Raw genomic sequence first — 21,302 nt, 5'->3', positions numbered from 1 at the left:
GGGAGGTTGTGGGCTCTCCCACACTAGAGGCCTTCAAGAGGCAGCTGGACAACCAACTGTCAGGGATGCTTTAGGGTGGATTCCTGCATTGAGCAGGGGGTTGGACTCGATGGCCTTGTAGGCCCCTTCCAACTCTGCTTTTATTTATTTATTTATTTATTTATTACATTTCTATACCGCCCAATAGCCGGAGCTCTCTGGGCGGTTCACAAAAATGCTATTCTATGATTCGATGATAACATGAATGAAAACTGCACGTAGTGTGCAAATAGTGACGTGTACACATGCAGGGACACACGGTCGTTAATATGAGTTCAAACTGGTTGCCACATCCATGTTCTCCTTCCCTTCAGAGGGAAAAACCCAGCATAACTAGGTAGCCATTGTGTTTGCCACGTGAAATGCTGACCAAGCCAAAAACTGTAGTTGCCAGCATCCCGTCCCCAAGGCTGCCAAGTCGCCAACCCTCTTCAGGCAAGCCGGCCCACACTGCCAGAAGTTCTGCAGGGTTTCTCCTGGTGTCTTCCCTAGGTCTATCTGGAGATGCTGGGATTGAAGTTTGGATCTTTTGCATGCAAAGAAAATGTTCTGCCAATGAGCTACAGCCCTTCTCCTACAAATGGAAACCCTATGAGTGTTTCCCCAAGGAATTCCATCTTCCATACAGATTTCCAATTCAGTTTAAAAGAGTGATCCACATTTTCCAAACAGAGGAACATTTCCATGAAAGCCTGCATTCCTACTGAAGCAGATCCTAGGTTTTGCATTTTCAAAGAGGATACAAAAGATTCCTCCGTCACCAGTTTAACCCTGTGTTCTCATTCAGAAAAATCTTCTCTTTCTCAATCCCATTCTCCCCCACCCCCCATTTTAACATTAAGCACGGAGAAGAATTCTAGTTATTTATTTATTTATTACATTTCTATACCGCCCAATAGCCGGAGCTCCCTGGGCGGCTCACAAAAATTAAAAACATTCAAAGTATAAAACAACAGTATAAAACCATAATATAAAATACAATATAAAAGCTCAACTAGATAAAAACAGCAGCAATGCAAAATTACAAATTTAAAACACCGATTTAAAATCTATTTATAGACTGTTAAAATGCTGGGAGAATAAAAAGGTCTTCACCTGGCGTCTAAAAGCATATAGTGTAGGTGCCAAGCGAACCTCCTTAGGGAGCTCATTCCACAGCCGGGGTGCCACAGCAGAGAAGGCCCTGCTCCTGGTAGCCCCCTGCCTCACTTCCTTTGGCAGGGGCTCGCGGAGAAGGACCCCTGAGGATGACTTTAGGGTCTGGGCAGGTACATATGGGAGGAGGCGTTCCTTCAGATCGCCTGGCCTCAAGCCATTTAGGGCTTTAAATGTTAACATTATTCTCTAGGAGGAGGGCTTTCTCCACTGTGGCACCCCGGTTGTGGAATGAGCTCCCCAGAGAGGTCCGCTTGGCGCCTACACTGTTCTCCTTTTGTCGCCAGCTGAAGACCTTTTTATTCTCTCAGTATTTTAACACTTAGTTGTCTTATTATGGTTTTAATTTTTGTGAACCGCCCAGAGAGCTTCGGCTATTGGGCGGTATAAAAATGTAATAAATAAATAAATAAATAAATAAATAAATAACAGCACTTTGAATTGGGCCCAGACCTGGACTGGCAGCCAATGAAGAATCTATGCAGCCGTAAGAATTGCTTACTATTTTATTAGGGCCAACGGTTCTCAAAAGGGATCATTTTCCCCGTTTTGCATTTTCAGAATGATCGCAACACAGAATTTGGCATCGAACACAAATCTGCCTCTCTGCAAATGAAGTACTAAGGAAAGACACCGAGGACGAAAGAGGGGAAAACGGGCATTTCTTTCCAGGTGGGCAAGCATGGTGTTTGCCTGAACAACGCAAGCAAGGCCGCTAACGGCACGGGCAATCCCACAAACATAAATACGCAATTGCACCAGATACACTTAACAGCTCTCTAAAAAGTGTGGGAAACAGCCCCGGTGTCTAAAACGGCAAAGCTCTTTGGAATCCTTCCAGACTTAAAAGTGCTACAAAATGCACATTCCCTAAAAACAAATCCTTTTGAAACAGAGCTGCAAGATAAACGCAGAGAATGTATGCCAGCACTCCAAATCCTCCCAAGAGAATCCTACCGATTTTTAGACTGTGGAGTAAAAACATCAAGCGACGTGGACATGCCAGCATTTACCAAGCTACCTTAAATCAGCATTTCATTTGTGTTTTTGGAAGGTCTAAAAGAAAATAAGTGTAGAAAGCTATACAGGGGGCGGGGGGGGGGGGATGGCAGAGTCTCTCTGCAGAACCTGTTCCAAGAAACAAGGCAGGCATTTTCTCCAGTCATCCATCTTTGCCCTGGCAAACAGCCTATATAAACAAGTCCATGTTGCCAGCATCACGGAACAGTTTTATTATTATTTTCCTCCAAGATTCAAGAGCATTCAAATAGTTTCCTCCTCTTTTCTGTCTAGATCCAAAAGTTTCACTACTTCTTCAAGGCAGATTTCTTAAAGACTTAGGACATACAAATTTACAAGGTGGTCGACTTTCAGATCTAATGGATCGGAGGTGCCCACTGAAGGGCGACCACTTCCTATCCACAAACCACGAGGGTGTTTTGACCACAGAGGAGAGCTTGCAGACACCAACATTTTACTACTTCTTCTTTCGCTTCCCGCTCAATCACTTGAAGATTGTTGTAGATCACAAGCTGAATAGGAGCCAACAGTGCGATATGGCTGCAAGAAAGGCAAATGCTATTTTGGGCTGCATTAATAGAAGTATAGCTTCCAAATCGCGTGAGGTACTGGTTCCTCTCTATTCGGCCCTGGTTAGGCCTCATCTAGAGTATTGCGTCCAGTTCTGAGCTCCACAATTCAAGAAGGACGCAGACAAGCTGGAGCGTGTTCAGAGGAGGGCAGCCAGGATGATCAGGGGTCTGGAAACAAAGCCCTATGAAGAGAGACTGAAAGAACTGGGCATGTTTAGCCTGGAGAAGAGAAGATGGAGGGGAGACGTGATAGCACTCTTCAAATACTTAAAAGGTTGTCACACAGAGGAGGGCCAGGATCTCTTCTCGATCCTCCCAGAGTACAGGACACGGAATAATGGGCTCAAGTCACAGGAAGCCAGATTCCAGCTGGACATCAGGAAAAACTTCCTGACTGTTAGAGCAGTACGACAATGGAATCACTTACCTAGGGAGGTTGTGGGCTCTCCCACACTAGAGGCCTTCAAGAGGCAGCTGGTCAACCATCTGTCAGGGATGCTTTAGGGTGGATTCCTGCATTGAGTAGGGGGTTGGACTCGATGGCCTTTTAGGTCCCTTCCAACTCTGCTATTCTATGATTCTATGTTTGGCTCCTGCCAATCTGATTCTAGGTATGTGAACAATTCTTCCCGGTGAAAATGGGCAATGTAGAAGCAAACTTAAAAATATAATGCAAGTTTTAGAAATGATAAAAAGGTCAGTCAACCCAAGGTGTTGCAGTACATACTATTGCAGTACACGTGGTCTATCGACATGGTCATGTTGGCCCTTCACTAGAGAACAAATTACTCCTTTCTAGTGCCCAAAATGCTTTGATTCTATAATCCACAATCCATTGAGACAGGTTTGGCAGACCAATGTGGAAGCATGAGAAGGACTTACGCCACTGGTCTACCTTACAGGGCTGTTGGAAGGATTACTAATAATATACACGACACACTCTGAAACCCTAATATTTATATAGAGCTTCCATGTACCCTCTTTTGTACATGGTCACTCAGGGCAGGGCTCCTGCAGCTTTAACTGTTGTGATGAAGAGAGGATTTTACCAAGTGCTGCATGCATACAAAGGACACCTGCTGAAATTCCCTTTTCTATACAACTCTTAAAGTTACAGGAGCCCTGTCCTCCTTTCCATAGGGTCACCCTATGTCATACTTTAACTGCTATGGAGTGGTTTGTCAACAAATTTCTATGGCAAATTGCCAATATCTTCCTTGGGCTCTATGGAGTGCAGCATGGGGGGGGGGTGTCTAGGCCCCTCAAAATGCCCCATATCTTCTGCGTTGCCCACCCCTGCTATAAAGGTGTAGCACTGTTGTGTATACCTGTTGTGTAGACCTACCTTATTTATTTATTTGTAGCATTTTTATACCACCCAATAGCCGTAGCAATCTGGGCGGTCCTTAAAGAGTACGCCTAATTTAGGGTGACCACATGAAAAGGAGGACAGGGCTCCTGTATCTTTAACAGTTGTATTGAAAAGGGAATTTCTGCAGGTGTCATTTGTATATATGGGGAACCTGGGGAAATTTCTTCATCACAACAGTTAAAGCTGCAGGTGCCCTGCCTTCTTTTAAATCTGGTCACTCTAGTATAGCTCCTGCAGCTTTAACTGTTGTGATGAAGAGGGAAATTCACCAGGTGCTGCATGCATACAAAGGACACCTGCTGAAATTCCCTTTTCTATGCAACTGTTAAAGATACAGGAGCCCTGTCCTCCTTTTCATATGGTCACCCTATTCATGCAGCGCCTGGTGAAATTCCCTCTTCATCACAACAGTTAAAGCTGCGAGAGCCCTGCCTAGAGGGCAGGGCTCTCGCAGCTTTAACTGTTGTGATGAAGAGGGAATTTCACCAGGCGCTGCATGCATACAAAGGACACCTGCTGAAATTCCCTTTTCTATGCAACTGTTAAAGATACAGGAGCCCTGTCCTCCTTTCCATAGGGTCACCCTACTTAATTCTTTTTTAAAAAGCCAACTATGCCAGTAATCACCGCAGCAAACGATGACAATGAATTCTGCCAGCGTACAAGCTGAGGAGTTAACTTAACAGAACTACGGCTGAGCTTTCTCCGCAACAAGCAGGCAGGTAACATTTTGAATTTTTGTTCCCTTGGCAACCTGAACCTGTTTGTACTTACCTGCGAGGCTGAATTACATGCATACAAATGTAGGACTCTCTCAATAATATCCGCAAGCGTCTTGCACCCTCCGGTGTGTTTGCACAATAGAATGCAGATTAGCTAGCATATACAACAGAAAACCCCCGGCTTAGATGACAGGGTAGTTTATGCCTCAGCAATGACAGAAACCCTCCATCCTGCTGTGCCCCGTAGCAAGAATGGAGCATGTTTTTAAAATGCGAAAACTTGGCAGCAGCAGGCTGAATATTCATGGCCACGGGGTTTAATAAGAAATGCTAGATTGACTTTCTCCTACAGGGACATCTTTGCTCGAATACCAGCTCCAGAGTTCTGCAGGTGGGAGCATTAATCCAAATTTTATATACAACATTCCCAGGAGAACAGCTACTTCGTGTGCCCATGTATACATATTCATCCAGGCAGTTCCTGGTTGCATCTCTGTCACGCTCTAACATTACCCCAAAAATCGAATCTAGCGTGAGGTTAAGCAGATAGGAGCTGGCCCGGTTCACAACAGCGCCCATTCAGCTCTATGGAGAAAATAAACCAAAAGTAAGGGAAGGTTTTTAGCCTAGTGGTAGAGCATATACTTTGTCCGCAGAAGGTCATCTCCAATTAAAAGTGAATAAGGGCACAATCTTATGCATGTTTGCATTGGCTGCCTATATGTTTCCGAGCCCAATTCAAAGTTTTTAACCTATAAAGCCTTACACGGATTGGGACTACAATACCTGACAGAACGCCTCTCCCGACACGAACCTACCCGTACACTATGCTCAACATCCAAGTTCCTCCTCCGAGTGCCTATCCCAAGGGAAGTTCGGAGGATGGCAACAAGGGAGAAGGCCTTTTCAGTGGTGGCCCCTCAATTATGGAACGATCTCCCCAATAAGGCTCGCCTGGCGCCAACGTTGTTATCTTTTCGGCGCCAGGTCAAGACTTTTCTCTTCTCCCAGGCATTTAACAGCATATGCTGAGTTTCTTAACTGACCCCAGAATAGTTGTTTTGAATGGATATTGCCTGTTTTTGTTTGTATTTTATGCTTTTTATGGTTTTAAATTTTGTATATTTCTTTTTAATGTTCACTGCTTTTAACTTTTGTAAACTGCCCAGAGAGCTTCGGCTGTGGGGCGGTATATAAATGTAAATAATAATAATAATAATAATAATAATAATAATAATAATAATAATGTTTAGATAGAAAAAAAGTCCTACAACTCCCAGAATTCCTCAGCAAGCATGGCTGGTTGGGGCATGCTGGGAGTTTTAGGACTTTTTTCCTATCTAAACATGCATAGGATTGTGCCCTAGGTGGCATAAGCGGGGAAAGGCCTCTGCTGTGCCCGGGAGAATCACTGCTAGTCAGAACAGTCAATACTGGACTATGTGGACAAAGAGTTTGACCTGATATAAGGTACCTTCCTGTGTTCCTAACAAGCTCCTTTGGGTAATGGGTAAAATCTTCTCCCGCCAAGAAACTGAGGTCACCAGTATAGCCACATCTCACCAGTGTCCCTGCTTTTATTCCTTCCCATGGGAGTTCAATTGGGACCATTAATTTTAATAGGGGGGAAAAGAGCATTTGGGGACACTTCTGTGAAGAGGGCAAACTCTGCTTTGGAAACTGCCTGGTTTTTATAAGCAGGAAGTGGCGGGTTATTTTTCATATTATATAGAAAAATATGAGAGTATATCAGCCTTCCCCAACGTGGTATCATAGAATCATAGAATCTCAGAGCCAGAAGGGGCCTACAAGGCCATCAAGTCCAACCCCCTGCTCAATGCAGGAATCCACCCTAAAGCATCCCTGACAGATGGCTGTCCAGCTGACTCTTGAATGCCTCTAGTGTGGGAGAGCCCACAACCTCCCTAGGGAACTGATTCCATTGTCATACTGCTCCAACAGTCAGGAAGTTTTTCCTGATCATAGAATCATAGAATAGCAGAGTTGGAAGGGGCCTACAAGGCCATCGAGTCCAACCCCCTGCTCAATGCAGGAATCCACCCTAAAGCTTCCCTGACAGATGGCTGTCCAGCTGACTCTTGAATGCCTCTAGTGTGGGAGAGCCCACAACCTCCCTAAGGAACTAGTTCCATTGTCCTACTGCTCTAACAGTGAGGAAGTTTTTCCTGATATCCAGCCAGAATCTGGCTTCCTATAACTTGAGCCCATTATTCCGTGTCCTCCAGAGCTAGCATGGCCAATGGTCATGAACGCTTGAAGTTGTAGTCCAAAACATCTGGAGGACACCAGATTCGGGGAAGCAAGTATATTCAGGGCTAATGGCTTGCTGGACACTACACCTGACTTCCAGATATTCACCTTCCATAATCCCTTACCACTGGCGATGCTGGCTGGGACTGATAGGAATTGCAGTCCAAAAATCTGGAGGGCTCCAGGTTGCCTGCTCTGCATTCAGATGTGCACTCTGTCCTGCACTTTGAAGGGATTCAGTCCAGGAAAAACAGTATCACTGCATTTCCAGGATTTGAATCAGCCCTGAGCTGTCAGTGGAGAGGAAGAATATCTCTGTGTTCAGATTGCTCACCCATCCCAAACAACATTGTGAATAAAAACGGATGCCTTCGGGGGCGGAGGCAAAAAGCCCATTTTTAATACCCTGATTTAGCAAATGTGTGCACAGGCAAACACACAGTCCCAATTACGTTCGGTGGGATTACTTGCCTGGAGAAACTTGGCAAAGCTTTCTGCGAAATCAAGAGCTGCCAGAGCTGGTAACTCTGCAAAGTTTCAAGTCAGTCTCTGTTGTGACTTTACACAGCATCATCATAAATGTACATGGCACTTTACTGAGTAAGGTGAGCAGAGATGACTCAGGTCCCCCTGCCAAGAATCTAAATTTTGGTAGCATGGGATACAAAATGGAAGGGAAAGATAAGAACAGAAGGTGTGTTGGTCCCCCCCCCCCTCCTATGGAACTCCCTGCCTCTGGAGGTCAGGCAGGCTCCAACATTGTATTCCTTTCGGCGCTTCCTGAAAACATCATTGGTCTAGGAAGCCTTCCCTTAATGATCAGCAGTTCACTTTTCATTTTGCTTCTTTTAAGAATCTATTTTAAGGTGTTTTATTCTGTTTTTATTGTGTTTTATCTTGTATACTGCTCCGAAATTTTGAATGGGGAGCGGTATATAAATATTGTAAATAAATAAATACGCAAGCCAAGCGTCATTTCGGTTGGAGATGGAAGGGCTGTTCACAACCCTGCTGCCATTCAGTATGGCCCCTGCTTCTCCCTGAAAGAACAAGTTTTTTAAAAAATTAACCCAAAAAACAAAAATGGCATCCAGAGTTTTATGAAGTCCCAAAAGAGTCAAATTGATGATGCTTGCAAGCGGTCCGCAGGACTAAAATGGCCCCGGACCTCCTGATGTGGCGTTCTGGAAGTGAGTTCCAGGCATAAGAAGCTGCCATAAGGGAGAACAGTGGAGTCTTTTTAAGAGGGCAAGAAGCTTTGGGATGGTTGAGGCTGGCAGAAATGGAGAAGCAGAAGTCACAAGCTGAATATGAGCTAACAGTGTGATGTGGCTGCAAGAAAGGCCAATGCTATTTTGGGCTGCATTAATAGAAGTATAGCTTCCAAATTGCGTGAGGTACTGGTTCCCCGCTATTGGGCCCTGGTTAGGCCTCATCTTGAGTATTGCGTCCCGTTCTGGGCTCCACAATTCAAGAAGGACGCAGACAAGCTGGAGCGTGTTCAGAGGAGGGCAACCAGGATGGTCTGGGGTCTGGAAACAAAGCCCTATGAAGTGAGACTGAAAGAACTGGGCATGTTTAGCCTGGAGAAGAGAAGATTGAGGGGAGACATGATAGCACACTTCAAATACTTCAAAGGTTGTCACACAGAGGAGGGCCAGGATCTCTTCTCGATCCTCCCAGAGTGCAGGACATGGAATAATGGGCTCTAGTTACAGGAAGCCAGATTCTGTCTGGACATCAGGAAAAATGTCCTGACTGTGAGAGCAGTATGACATTGGAACCAATGGCCTAGGAAAGAAGAGCACAACAGGAGACACCAAAAATCTAAAATCTTTGCTGAAAGCTCATTCTTGGGGGCGAAATACTGCTGTATTGGTTTAAGTCTTCTAAGGCAGAGTGCTGTTGCAACGTGTCCTGCTTGTGGATTCCTGGTCGACAACTGGTTGGCCCCTGTGTGAACAGAGTGCTGGACTAGATGGACCCTCGGTCTGACCCAGCATCAGAACAGAAATGTTCTTATGCAACCACTTTTTGCCCAAGGGACGAATTCAACTTCGGAGACGCTCCCGGGAGGGTGGGGTACATTCCAGTGGTGGGTGGGCAAAATGGGACAGGGCCAAAATACCACAAATTCCAGCAAATTTTAGTTTTCAGCTCTTACCAGCAGTAACTGAGTCTTAGGAGAGGCATTTGTATGTTTCAGAAGGGGGAGAGAGATGTGCAAAAGTTGGGGAAACATTCAATGGTCAGGGGAAAGGGACCTTGGAGGACCAGTTTGGCCAGTGAGCCTCAGGTCCCACACCCAGAAAACAGAACTCACTTTCTGAAGGAAGGCATGTAGATATCTCTCCGGGACTCTAAATTCCTTCCTTCAGATCTCACAAGACAGTGGCAACTAAAATGAAGAAGGGCCTGGAGCATCTCTCCTATGAGGAAGCATCAATTGGGATTGTTTAGCTTTGAAAAAAGGAGGCTAAGGGGAGACATGACAGAGTTGGCTATCCATGGCTACTAGCCCTGATGGTTTTGTGCTATCTCCAGTACTCAAGACAGTAAGCCTGTGTGCACCAGTTGCTGGGGAACATGGGTGAGAGGGTGCTGTTTGCACCATGTCCTGCTTTCATAGAATCATAGAATAGCACAGTTGGAAGGGGCCTACAAGGCCATCGAGTCCAACCCCCTGCTCAATGCAGGAATCCACCCTAAAGCATCCCTGACAGATGGTTGTCCAGCTGCCTCTTGAATGCCTCTAGTGTGGGAGAGCCCACAACCTCCCTAGGTAGCTGATTCCACCGTTGCACTGCTCTAACAGTCAGGAAGTTTTTCCTGATGTCCAGCTGGAATCTGGCTTCCTTTAACTTGAGCCCGTTATTCCGTGTCCTGCACTCTGGGAGGATCGAGAAGAGATCCTGGCCCTCCTCTGTGTGACAACCTTTTAAGTCTTTGAAGAGTGCTATCATGTCTCCCCTCAATCTTATCTTCTCCAGGCTAAACATGCCCAGTTCTTTCAGTCTCTCTTCATAGGGCTTTGTTTCTAGACCTCTGATCATCCTGGTTGCCCTCTTCTGAACACGCTCCAGCTTGTCTGCATCCTTCTTTAATAGCATTTGCCTTTCTTGCAGCCATATCGCACTGTTGGCTCATATTCAGCTTGTGATCTACAACAATTCCAAGATCTTTCTCGTTTGTAGTATTGCTGACCAAGTGTCCCCCATCTTGTAACTGTGCATTTGGTGTCTATTCCCTAAATGTAGAACTTGGCATTTATCCCTATTAAATTTCATTCTGTTGTTTTCAGCCCAGCACTCCAGCCTATCAAGATCACTTTGAAGTTTGTTTCTGTCTTCCAGGGTATTAGCTATCCCACCCAATTTTGTGTCATCTGCAAATTTGATCAGCGTTCCCTGCACCTCCTCATCCAAATCATTAATAAAAACGTTGAAGAGCACTGGGCCCAGGACTGAGCCCTGTGGTACCCCACTCGTTGCCTCTCCCCAGTTTGAGAAGGTTCCATTGCTAAGTACTCTTTGAGTCCGATTCTGTAGCCAACTGTGGATCCACCTAATAGTTGTTCCATCTAGCCCACTTTTAGCTAGTTTGTTAATCAGAATGTCATGTGGTACTTTGTCAAAAGCTTTGCTGAAGTCAAGATATATGACATCCACAGCATTCCCACAGTCCATAAGGGAGGTTATCCTATCAAAAAATGAGATCAAATTAGTCTGACAGGATTTGTTCCTGACAAATCCATGTTGGCTTCTAGTAATCACTGCATTGATTTCAAGGTGTTTACAGATTGACTTCTTTATAATCTGCTCCAGAATTTTCCCAGGGATGGATGTCAGACTGACTGATCTGTAGTTCCCAGGTTCCTCCTTTTTGCCCTTTTTGAAGATAGGGACAACGTTAGCGCTCCTCCAGTCGTCCGGCACCTCACCCGTCTTCCATGATTTTGCAAAGATAATAGACAAAGGTTCTGAGAGTTCTTCCGCTAGCTCCTTCATTACTCTTGGATGCAGTTCATCGGGCCCTGGAGATTTGAACTCATTCAAGGAAATTAGGTGTTTGTCAGTCCCTGTCTGACGGCTTTTTGGCCACAGTAATTTATTTAATTATTTATTTGTTACATTTATATACCGCCCCATAGCTGAAGCTCTCTGGGCGGTTTACAAAAGTTAAAAACAGTAAACATTTAAAAAGTATACAAAATTTAAAAACATAAAAACAACAGTATAAAAACAACAGTATCCATTTAAAAACAACAGTTCTGGGGGTCCGTTAAAAGACAAACTTAGCGTTGTTAAATGGTGTTAAATGCCTGGGAGAAGAGAAAAGTCTTGACGTGGCGCCGAAAAGATAACTGTGTTGGCGCGAGGTGAGCCTCATCAGGGAGATCATTTCACAGTCGGTGGGGCCACCACCGAAAAGGCCCTCTCCCTTGTTGCCATCTTCCGAGCTTCCCTTGGAGTAGACACTCAGAGGAGGACCTTGGATGTTGAGTGCAGTGTACAGGTAGGTCCATGTCAGGAGAGGCGTTCCGTCAGGTATTGCGGTCCCAAGCCATGTAGAGCTTTAAAGGTTAAAACCAGCACCTTGAATTGGGCTCAGAAACGTATAGGCAGCCAATGCAAGCAGGCCAGAATTGGTGTTATATGTTCGAACCTCCTTGTTCCAGTTATCAATCTGGCCGCTGCATTTTGCACAAGCTGCAGCTTCCAAACAAGTGCGTCTTGCTCTTCCGCAGACGGAGTTGTTAGTTGTACATCACCACATTCAAAAGGATTCCTTCTCCATGAGTTTTCAGGATTAGGTGCAGGGAAATAATCTCTGAAGCTAGTCGCTAAATCACGCACGTGCTCAGTGATGTTATATTTTACTTCTAGTTAGAATTCTTCATCAGTGGACTCCAGAAATAAGTGGTGAATATGTGAATGGTGCCACGGACCCCAGGGGGTCCGCAGACCCCCACCTCCCACCTCCTCTCAACTCTGCCCACTTGACTCTGCAGAGGATTCTGGGATCTGTCAACCCCGAAGTTCCCTCCCCCTCCGGCAAAGACTGAGTTCCCAGTACTGGGGGTGAGGAATGGTCTCTGAGCCGTCAGCATTCTCACCGATAAGTTCCTGGGAAGATTCATCCTTGACTCCAGAAGAGTCTTGGAGAATCTCCTGCCCTGTTTCCTATGCTGAATGGTAAATTTCTGCTGCCATTTCTGAAAAGCTCTAGGGGACCACGTGCTAGTGGTGGGCATGGCCAAAGGCAAAAGAGGGCAGGGTCAGAAATACCAGGGTATTTCAGCAGAAAGCTCTTGCTGCCAGTAACTAAGCCTTAGGAGAGGATTTCAGCCTTTCAGAATGGAGGCGGGGATTCTCCATAAGCCAGGGGGTGAGGCAAGGGGGTACAGCCATCTGAGGAACCCCAGAGGGTTGGATTCCCTAGCCTAGACAGGAGGGAACTACGTCAATGAGAAGTCCTGTGGTCCCTAGAGATCCGTTAAAGAGATGGCGCATGACAACCCACTGTTTTTCAAATGCATGTAAGTACACAATCCTATCTTATCTAAAGAATTAGTCTTGCTCATTTCCCAAGAGAGCAGAGAATATTTTTCTTTTTTTTTAAAAAAAAGAAAGATTGCTACCGTTATGATTTTGCAGCTGTTTGGCATCCTCTGCTTTTGAGCCTGCGTCATAACTGCCATTTCCAAAACAAGCATTTTGTGTTCTCTGCAGAAGTATTCAGAGAATGCGCAAAGTTGGCCCTTTCTCTTTCCCTCTTTTTTTTTATATAAAGCAAAATGATTTCTTCAGAAAACAAATCCAACCTGCCACTTTCACCCTAGTTTTGATCATTAAAACCAGGCTGAAGACAGAACGGAGCGAGAGCGAAGCCGCGCTGGAGGGCCAACGAGTAGAAGAGCCGCCGCGCCCTGCTGGAACTTTGGCGACGGCGTTGGGTTGCAACAAGGCTGGAGTTGCTCAAGAGGTTAACCCTTCCATCCCACAGCGCCGGTTTGCACATGCAAGTTCACCACGCGGTTTTCCGTCGCCGGATTACTGGTTCAAGGGCTGGCTGCTGGATTTGCGAACCGAAAAGGCCATTGATCAAAGCATGGCGCCTGGAAGTAATCCGAGGTGAAACGGACATTGGCCCCGTTCAGAAGACACCTTAAACCATGGCTTTAACCACGGTGGTTAAGCCAGAAAGCCGGGCCGTGTTCAGAAGACACCTTAAACCATGGCTTTAAACACAGTGGTTAAGCCAGAAAGCTGGGCCGTGTTCAGAAGACACCTTAAACCATGGCTTTAACCACGGTGGTTAAGCCAGAAAGCCAGGCCGTGTTCAGAAGACACCTTAAACCACGGCTTTAAACACGATGGTTAAGCCAAAAAGCCGAGCCGTGTTCAAAGACACCTTAAACCACGGCTTTAACCATGGTGGTTAAGCCAGAAAGCCGGGCCATGTTCAGAAGACACCTTAAACCACAGCTTTAACCACGGTGAATAAGGCTTATCCACCGTGGTTAAAGCCGTGGTTTAAAGTGTCTTCTGAACAAGGGCATTTTCTCTCTCTCTCTCTCTCTCGTGGTCTACCAGCCACGCTCATTCACTTGTGCAACTTGTCAACGGATGCCGCAGCCATCCAGGGTCATCATATACACTGTGTAGATGAGGTTGACATTGGTTGCAGCTATGATTAGCCCTATTGCCTTAGTGATTTCTGGACCCCTGGAACCCTTGGAGATACATCTCAGGTTCCCCTCTGCCATCTCTCCTTCCCTGGTTCCCCCTTCCACAATCATCGGGCATTTCTCACCACTGCTCCTCTCATTTTCCTTCTCCATTCCCTAAAGTTCTCTCTCCCCACCCCCACTCATACTCCTCCTTCAACTGGTCTGGCCTGCCTTCCCACGGCAGCAATTTTGTTCAGCTGAGAGATCTGGGGCTGAGATGGGGGAGAAAAAAACGACCTGCCATGTTGACCAGCCAGACTTTCCCTTCCAGTCTTTGGAGGAGGGGAGGGAGGAACACAGGTATGCTTGTCCATGCAGCTAGCTGAGCACACCTGCTCACAGGAAGCAAAAGCACAAGACAAAAGTCAAGGTGATCTGATTTAGGATGCGATTTCCTTTTTGACCAAGGGTTTTACCTGTCACACGAATACCCTGCATCTTAGAATCATAGAATAATAAAGTTGGAAGGGCCCTCTAAGGCCATCGAGTCCAACCCCCTGCTCAATGCAGGAAGCCACCCTAAAGCATCCCTGACAAGTGGTTGTCCAGCTGCCTCTTGAAGGCCTCAAGTGTGGGAGAGCCCACAACCTCCCTAGGGAACTGGTTCCATTGTCCTACTGCTCTAACAGTCAGGAAGTTTTTCCTGATGTCCAGCTGGAATCTGGCTTCCTGTAACTTGAGCCCATTATTCCGTGTCCTGCACTCTGGGATGATTGAGAAGAGATCCTGGCCCTTGGAACACAAGCGTATGTGAGGTCAGTAAAATGAGTACCCAGTTAACTGGGGGAAAGATAATAACAGCCAGGGAAGGCAACGGCAAACCACCCCACTATAACGCCTGCCAAGAAAACGTCAACGAAAACTGGCGTCCCTCCAAGAGTCAGTAATAACTCAGTGCTTGCACGAGAGGTTCCTTTCCTTCCTTCTCAATAACCCTGTCAGATACACATTCCAGAAGAGCAAACTAAGCTATTTCCCCCAGTTCAAAGACTCACCGGCACTGAAACAACACAGTGGAAGCACAACGAGATCCCCCACCGCCACATCACATAGATCACCCCCAAACATTCCCGGCGGGCATTCCCAGCAACACTTGATCGCATTGAGATTCTGCACAATTGATGCTCCTCAAAAAAGGGAAAAGAAACTGAGCAAAGAAGTCTTCTGTGTAATCGGCCATTCCTGTAAGGAAACCAACTCACACCGGGATGAATATGAAGGAAGAGACAGAAGTGCCTTCGGATGTGCCTCCCGTCTGCTTATTTCCGCACCAGATCCTGAAGTGAATGTATGAACGGGTCTATGATTTGCCCAAAGGCCAGAGAGCCGATGGGGATTTCAAAAAGGCTTTCCCGCATTCAAAGCCAACACTCAAATACTGTTGTGGGTTTCCCAGAAAATTTTGAGTGGGACGCAAAAAATGTTCCAATGCAACGTGATTTTTTCCCTATTAGCATGATTTGCATAGGGTAATTTGCATCAGAGATTTTTCATTCGGCACTGGGAAATGTTCTGATGCCCCAGAGAGTGCTCGAATTTAGCATGTTTATTTTACTTGTATTTAAAAAACAAAAGAAAAGATACCTATCCCGTGTTGGGTTTTTTGTCGCAATACACCCCAAGTATTTGACCTGAAATATTTGAGGAGGGGGAATTAAAGCACACTTGGCTTACAATGCTATTCATGCTTTCTTGGGGCTAAGTATTTATTTATTTAAAATATTTATATCTTTAACAGTGGCATAGAAAAGGGAATTTCAACAGGTATCATTTGTATATATGGACAACCTGGTGAAATTCCCTCTTCATCACAACAGGAGCTATACCAGAGTGACCAGATTTAAAATTGGGCAGGGCACCTGCAGCTTTAACTGTTATGATGAAGAGGGAATTTCTCCAGGTTCTCCATATATACAAATGACACCTGCTGAAATTCCCTTATAGTAGAACCTGGTGAAATTTCCTCTTCATCACAACAGTTAAAGCTGCAAGTGCCCTGCCCTCTTTTAAATCTGGTCGCTCTAGTATAGCTCCTGCACCTTTAACTGTTCTGATGAAGAGGGAATTTCACCAGATTCTCCATATATGCAAATGACACCTGCTGAAATTCCCTTTTCTATGCCACTGTTAAAGATACAGGAGCCCTGCCCCCCTTTTCATATTGTCACCCTAAACCACCTGAGAAATATTAATTAATTACAACATTGAAACTGCCATGCTCGTATAATATTGTGTTTGCAATTAGCATCTGTTGTTACTAATGAACTTACGAAATGGAGAGGGGGAAATCCACAAAAAAAAAAATAAAGCACTGGAAAATTCCCTGCACAGAATTTTCTCTCCCACAACCTCAGAAGCATCCATGTATGGGTTGCTCTGACTTTGGTGGTTACACCTATTTCAGAATGCACAACACACTCCTTCTCATTACGCTCGTAATTTGTTGGAGTTCATTAGCCGTCTGCTTTAGGTGCTTTGATCAGTAATCACTTTGTCACAGTGGCATTATCACTGTTCCGCACCTGGTGGCCCTTATGATGCTTGAAATTGTTTTGGTGCTAACAGGGAAAAAAAAGCAATTTTTAAATGATGCTGGAGTCCTCCCCCCCTTCCTCCTCCACCCTCAATTAGCAAAAAACCTTGCTTCTCGAACACTCACTCCTCGTGCTAAATAGCTCGCAATAAACTAATGCCAAGCAAAGGAAGAACAAAACACACATGTGTTTGCAGCCCGTGTGTTACAGAAAGGCAACTATTTCATTCCTGGCTCAGCATCAGGATAAAAACACCTGGAATCTTCCAGCTCAATTTCATAGAATCATAGAATAGCAGAGTTGGAAGGGGCCTACAAGGCCATCGAGTCCAACCCCCTGCTCAATGAAGGAATCCACCCTAAAGCATCCCTGACAGATGGTTGTCCGGCTGCCTCTTGAAGGCCTCGAGTGTGGGAGAGCCCACAACCTCCCTAGGGAACGGATTCCATTGTTGTACTGCTCTAACAGTCAGGAAGTTTTTCCTGATGTCCAGCAGGAATCTGGCTTCCTTTAACTTGAGCCTGTTATTCCGTGTCCTGCACTCTGGGAGGATCGAGAAGAGATCCTGGCCCTCCTCTGTGTGACAACCTTTTAAGTATTTGAAGAGTGCTCTCATGTCTCCCCTCCATCTTCTCTTCTCCAGGCTAAACATGCCCAGTTCTTTCAGTCTCTCTTCATAGGGCTTTGTTTCCAGACCCCTGAACATCCTGGTTGTCCTCCTCTGAACACGCTCCAGCTTGTCTGCGTCCTTCTTGAATTGTGGTGCCCAGAACTGGACGCAATACTCTAGATGAGGCCTAACCAAGGCTGAATAGAGAGGAACCAGTACCTCACGTGATTTGGAAGCTATACTTCTATTAATGCAGCCCAAAATAGCATTTGCCTTTCTTGCAGCCATATCGCACTGTTGGCTCATATTCAGCTTGTGATCAACAACAATTCCAAGATCCTTCTCGTTTGTAGTATTGCTGAGCCAAGTATCCCCCATCTTGTAACTGTGCCTTTGGTTTCTATTTCCTAAATGTAGAACTTGGCATAGAATTTGTCTAGTATCAATGAACAGGATGTGCAAGCAGGGCTATGTGTACAAGAAAACGAAAACCAACAAACCACTTCCACATCCATTCTCTGGCCTGTATATAATTATGCAAATTAAATAAATCTGCGTTTGTAGTGGGTACAACTTGCTGGTGCAGTACAAAGGTATGCAGTGCAAAGACAGACTAGAGGCACAAATCAGGAAGACCCCAGTTTGAATCTCAGCTCTATTATGAACACACTAGTTAGCTTTAGGCTTAGCAACTATCCACACAGACGCAGTTCACCCATCTGCAATATGGGAGTAATATCCTAAGATTGCTTTAAAGGATTTTTATTCTCCCAGTATTTTAACAGTCTATACATTAATTTTAACTCTGCTGTTTTAAATTTGTATTTTAAATTTGCGGTTTTGCATTGCTGCTGTTTTAATCTTGGTTGTGCTTTTATATTGTATTTTATATGATGGTTTTATACTTTGAACGGTCTTAATTTTGTAAACTTCCCAGAGAGCTTCGGCTATTAGGCGGTATAGAAATGCAATAAATAAATAAATAAATCTATAACATAAATCAGCATAAATCAACATTATGGGACAAGGAGCTATGCAGAGATCTTCAAACCACTGGAAATCTGACCCAGCCAACCTCCTGGCTTCAAAGGTTTCACCTGCCCTTACTCATGCACTCTCAAACATACCTGCATCAAAAGATATGTTTTCAGGAGGCATTCAAAGGATGTTACATTTCCTACTTCCCAAAACACACAGGGGAGGGTTTTCCAGTTAGTGTGGGCTTTCTCTGTAGCCACCCTCTGGAAAAAAAACTCCTGTATGTGGTTTGGGAGGCGGAAAATGCGACATCCTTTAAACGCCTCCTGAAAATGCATCCTTTCGCACAGACTTTCTCCGCACTGTACCTTATTTGGGTTTTATATGACATTTTTTTAAACTTTTAAAGTTTTAAATTGGTTCTGACTATGGGGGAATCCGCACGTCGTACCGAGATCGCTTCTAAGCGACCCCAGTGCGGCGTGAAAGCGATCGTGTAACTTGCCTTTGGAAGAGCCGACGAAGAGACGTCCTTCCTGCCGCCGCCGCCACCCACAGACCTCCTCGCCGGCTGGGATGGAGAGCTCGGGGGAAGAAGGCGGGGTGGAGAGCTTCTTCCGCTCTCAACCTCGCCTTCTTCAGCCGAGCTCTCCTCGCCGGTTGGCGAGGAGGTCTGTGGGTGGCGGCGGCAGCAAAGACGTCTCTTTGTCGGCTCTTCCAAAGGCCAGTTACACGATCGCTTTCACGCCGCACTGGGGTCGCTTAGAAGCGATCTCGGTACGACGTGCGGATTCCCCCTTGGTGTATTTTATGGCTGTAATTGTGAACTGCCCAGAATGCCTTGACTATTGGGCAGTTGTTCTTTATTCATTCAGTCGCTTCCGACTCTTCGTGACTTCATGGACCAGCCCACGCCAGAGCTTTCTGTCGGCCGTCGCCACCCCCAGCTCCCCCAAGGTCAAGTCTGTCCCCTCCAGAATATCATCCCTCCATCTTGCCCTTGGTCGGCCCCTCTTCCGTTTGCCTTCCACTTTCCCTAGCATCAGCCTCTTCTCCAGGGTATCCTGTCTTCTCGTTATGTGGCCAAAGTACTTCAGTTTTGCCTTTAATACCATTCCCTCAAGTGAGCAGTCTGGCTTTATTTCCTGGAGTATGGACTGGTTTGATCTTCTTGCAGTCCAAGGCGCTCTCAGCATTTTTGCAGTCCAAAAGGCACTCTCAGAATTGGGCAGTATAAAAATGTAAATAAATAAATAAATAAATAAAAATCTCCATTAAGGACTAGAAAGCTGTTTTTTAAAACCAGCAAAGGTCAATATTCTCTGGAAGCTGAATGCTGTGGACGGCGCTACATTTTGCAGGGCCTTTGCAGGACCACAAACCCACCGCATCACCTGAGTACAATGATGCTGAGTACAAGGCTCGTGGTCTTGGTCTAGCAGGGGCGAGCGGCGAGCGATGGCGGCGCACCGGGTCGGGAGGCGCTTGGGGCAGGCTTCGCCGGTGCGCTCTGCCGGGCTCTCTCTGGGGGGAGCGCGAGCGGAGCGGACGCCCAGCCCGGGCATCCAGCGGCGCCAGGCGCGGGTCACCGTCAAGTACGACCGGCGGGAGCTGCAGCGGCGCCTCGACACAGAGAAGTGGATCGACGGCTGCCTCGAGGAGCTCTACCGGGGGCGGGAAGCTGACATGCCTGATGAAGTCAACATCGATGATCTCCTGGAGATGGCCACGGATGAGGAGAGGGCCACGAAACTGCAGGGCCTCTTGGAGTTGTGCCACCACAACACGGAGGGCTTCATCCAGGAGCTGCCTGGAAAGCTGAGAGGCCTCCGGACAGAACACGTCCTCCGACGGACGAGCCCAAACAGCCAGGGGGATGCGGAGCCGGGCACAGAGGCCCCCGAGCGGCCGTGAAGCTGGGTAGCCAAAGACCTGGCCGAGCCTGTCGGATGGATGGACTCCTCTCCTGCCCAGGAGGTGGTGCCTCCTGGCTCTGCTGCTGCTGCTGCTGGGCTCGACCACGCAACTCCCGAACGGAGCGTGGCTGCAAGGACGTGCGCCCGGCAAACTGCAGCCCGGTCCCTCTTCCTCAGCAGCACTTCCCCCCCCCCCCCCCGGCACACACGTTGTATAAATCTCTGTATAGTGAGTGGTGGTGTCCTCTGCTGTGGTTCCCTCCTGTAATAAAGGGCTTCTTTCTCCCCCCCCCCCCGAAAAAAGGCTCGTGGTCTTGGGGCACCAGACGCAGAACACTTTTATAGCACTCTGAGGTTATCGACAGCAACCCAGCCACAAAGGGAAATGATGAGATTCTACAGATTACCTAAACCCCAGGCACAAGCGAGGTTTCTCCCCCGGCCCCCACCAAAAGATCTGAGTTCTAGGCTGAGCGGGGGCTGCTGCTGTAGTTTAAAAGTGAAGCGGTATTATTAGAGCAACGTTAGTCAAGTATGAATCTTGGAAGCCAACAATGACAGCGTTGTTTTTTTTGTTGGAAAAATAAAATGCATTTGGGCCCATTTTCGTGGGGTATTTTATATCGCTGGCTTTATTGCACATTGCTTTTAATGGCTTCCTGCCAATTAAAAGGCGGCAGGCTAAAACTTGCAAATAAATAAGAACAGGTTTCCATCAACATTTTCCCTAATTACAGCAAATTCCAGGTTGGAGGAAGAGCTGAAATCAGCTGGCCTGATTAAGAGGTTTGCTGATTTTTTTTAATGAAAGGCACGGAAAAAAAAAAAAAACCACCCACTTTTGCAGCCTCCATTCTGGAGAAAAGAAGGAGTTAAGATTTTAAGTGGGCCTTATTTCAAGGACTTCTGTTGTTCCCTTTAAAAACAAAACAAAGATTCCACGGAGCTAATGTGACATTTGTTTTGCAGTGACATGAACGACTGTAACTCATTTTACTGCTCCTGGGGGCGAAAAACGTTTTCATTCACTTCTGCCTGCGAAGAGCTTGATTTACTGGCCAGAAACAGTAAGAGGAAATATTAAGAATAAGTTCATTTCATCCAAGGCTCAGCAACTAGACATGAAATGGCCTTCTCACCCCAGCTTCATGTAAACACTGCACTCTCTTTCAAAATACCACTTCTTTCTTGCTTTAAATATTTATGTAAAATTGTTATCCTTTAATATACCCTGTGCTTTAAAGCTTTAAACCTCCATATTCAAAAAACATTGAACACCCCATCGCTCCCCATTCCCCGTAGCCTGAATTGGAGAAAGGATAAATAAAACGCTCATCAAAATACAAATAGAATGTACATGTTGTCTACCTGTGGCGCACT

The 21,302-nt window shown here is 46.1% G+C and overlaps 2 protein-coding genes across 4 annotated transcripts in view; one reads left to right on the top strand and one right to left on the bottom strand.

The window, feature by feature from the left end:
- EXTL3 (exostosin like glycosyltransferase 3) overlaps nt 1-21,302 on the bottom strand; it is a 208,354-nt gene that overhangs the window by 34,823 nt on the left and 152,229 nt on the right. The gene's annotated exons all lie outside the window — the stretch shown is intronic.
- LOC134398264 (protein phosphatase 1 regulatory subunit 14A-like) lies at nt 19,465-19,986 on the top strand. The gene has a single exon (XM_063125519.1). It carries the CDS (start codon nt 19,465-19,467, stop codon nt 19,918-19,920), a length of 456 nt encoding a protein of 151 aa, XP_062981589.1. The 3' UTR covers nt 19,921-19,986.

Source organism: Elgaria multicarinata, chromosome 4 (assembly GCF_023053635.1).
Source record: "Elgaria multicarinata webbii isolate HBS135686 ecotype San Diego chromosome 4, rElgMul1.1.pri, whole genome shotgun sequence".
NCBI classification, from domain to species: domain Eukaryota; kingdom Metazoa; phylum Chordata; class Lepidosauria; order Squamata; family Anguidae; genus Elgaria; species Elgaria multicarinata.
Note: the sequence above shows the minus strand (reverse complement) of the source record. Positions and strands in the feature narration are given on the sequence as shown.

Coding starts and splice junctions, on each gene's coding strand:
- LOC134398264 (XM_063125519.1), top strand. CDS start 19,465: ATGGCGGCGCACCGGGTCGGGAGGCGCTTGGGGCAGGCTTCGCCGGTG.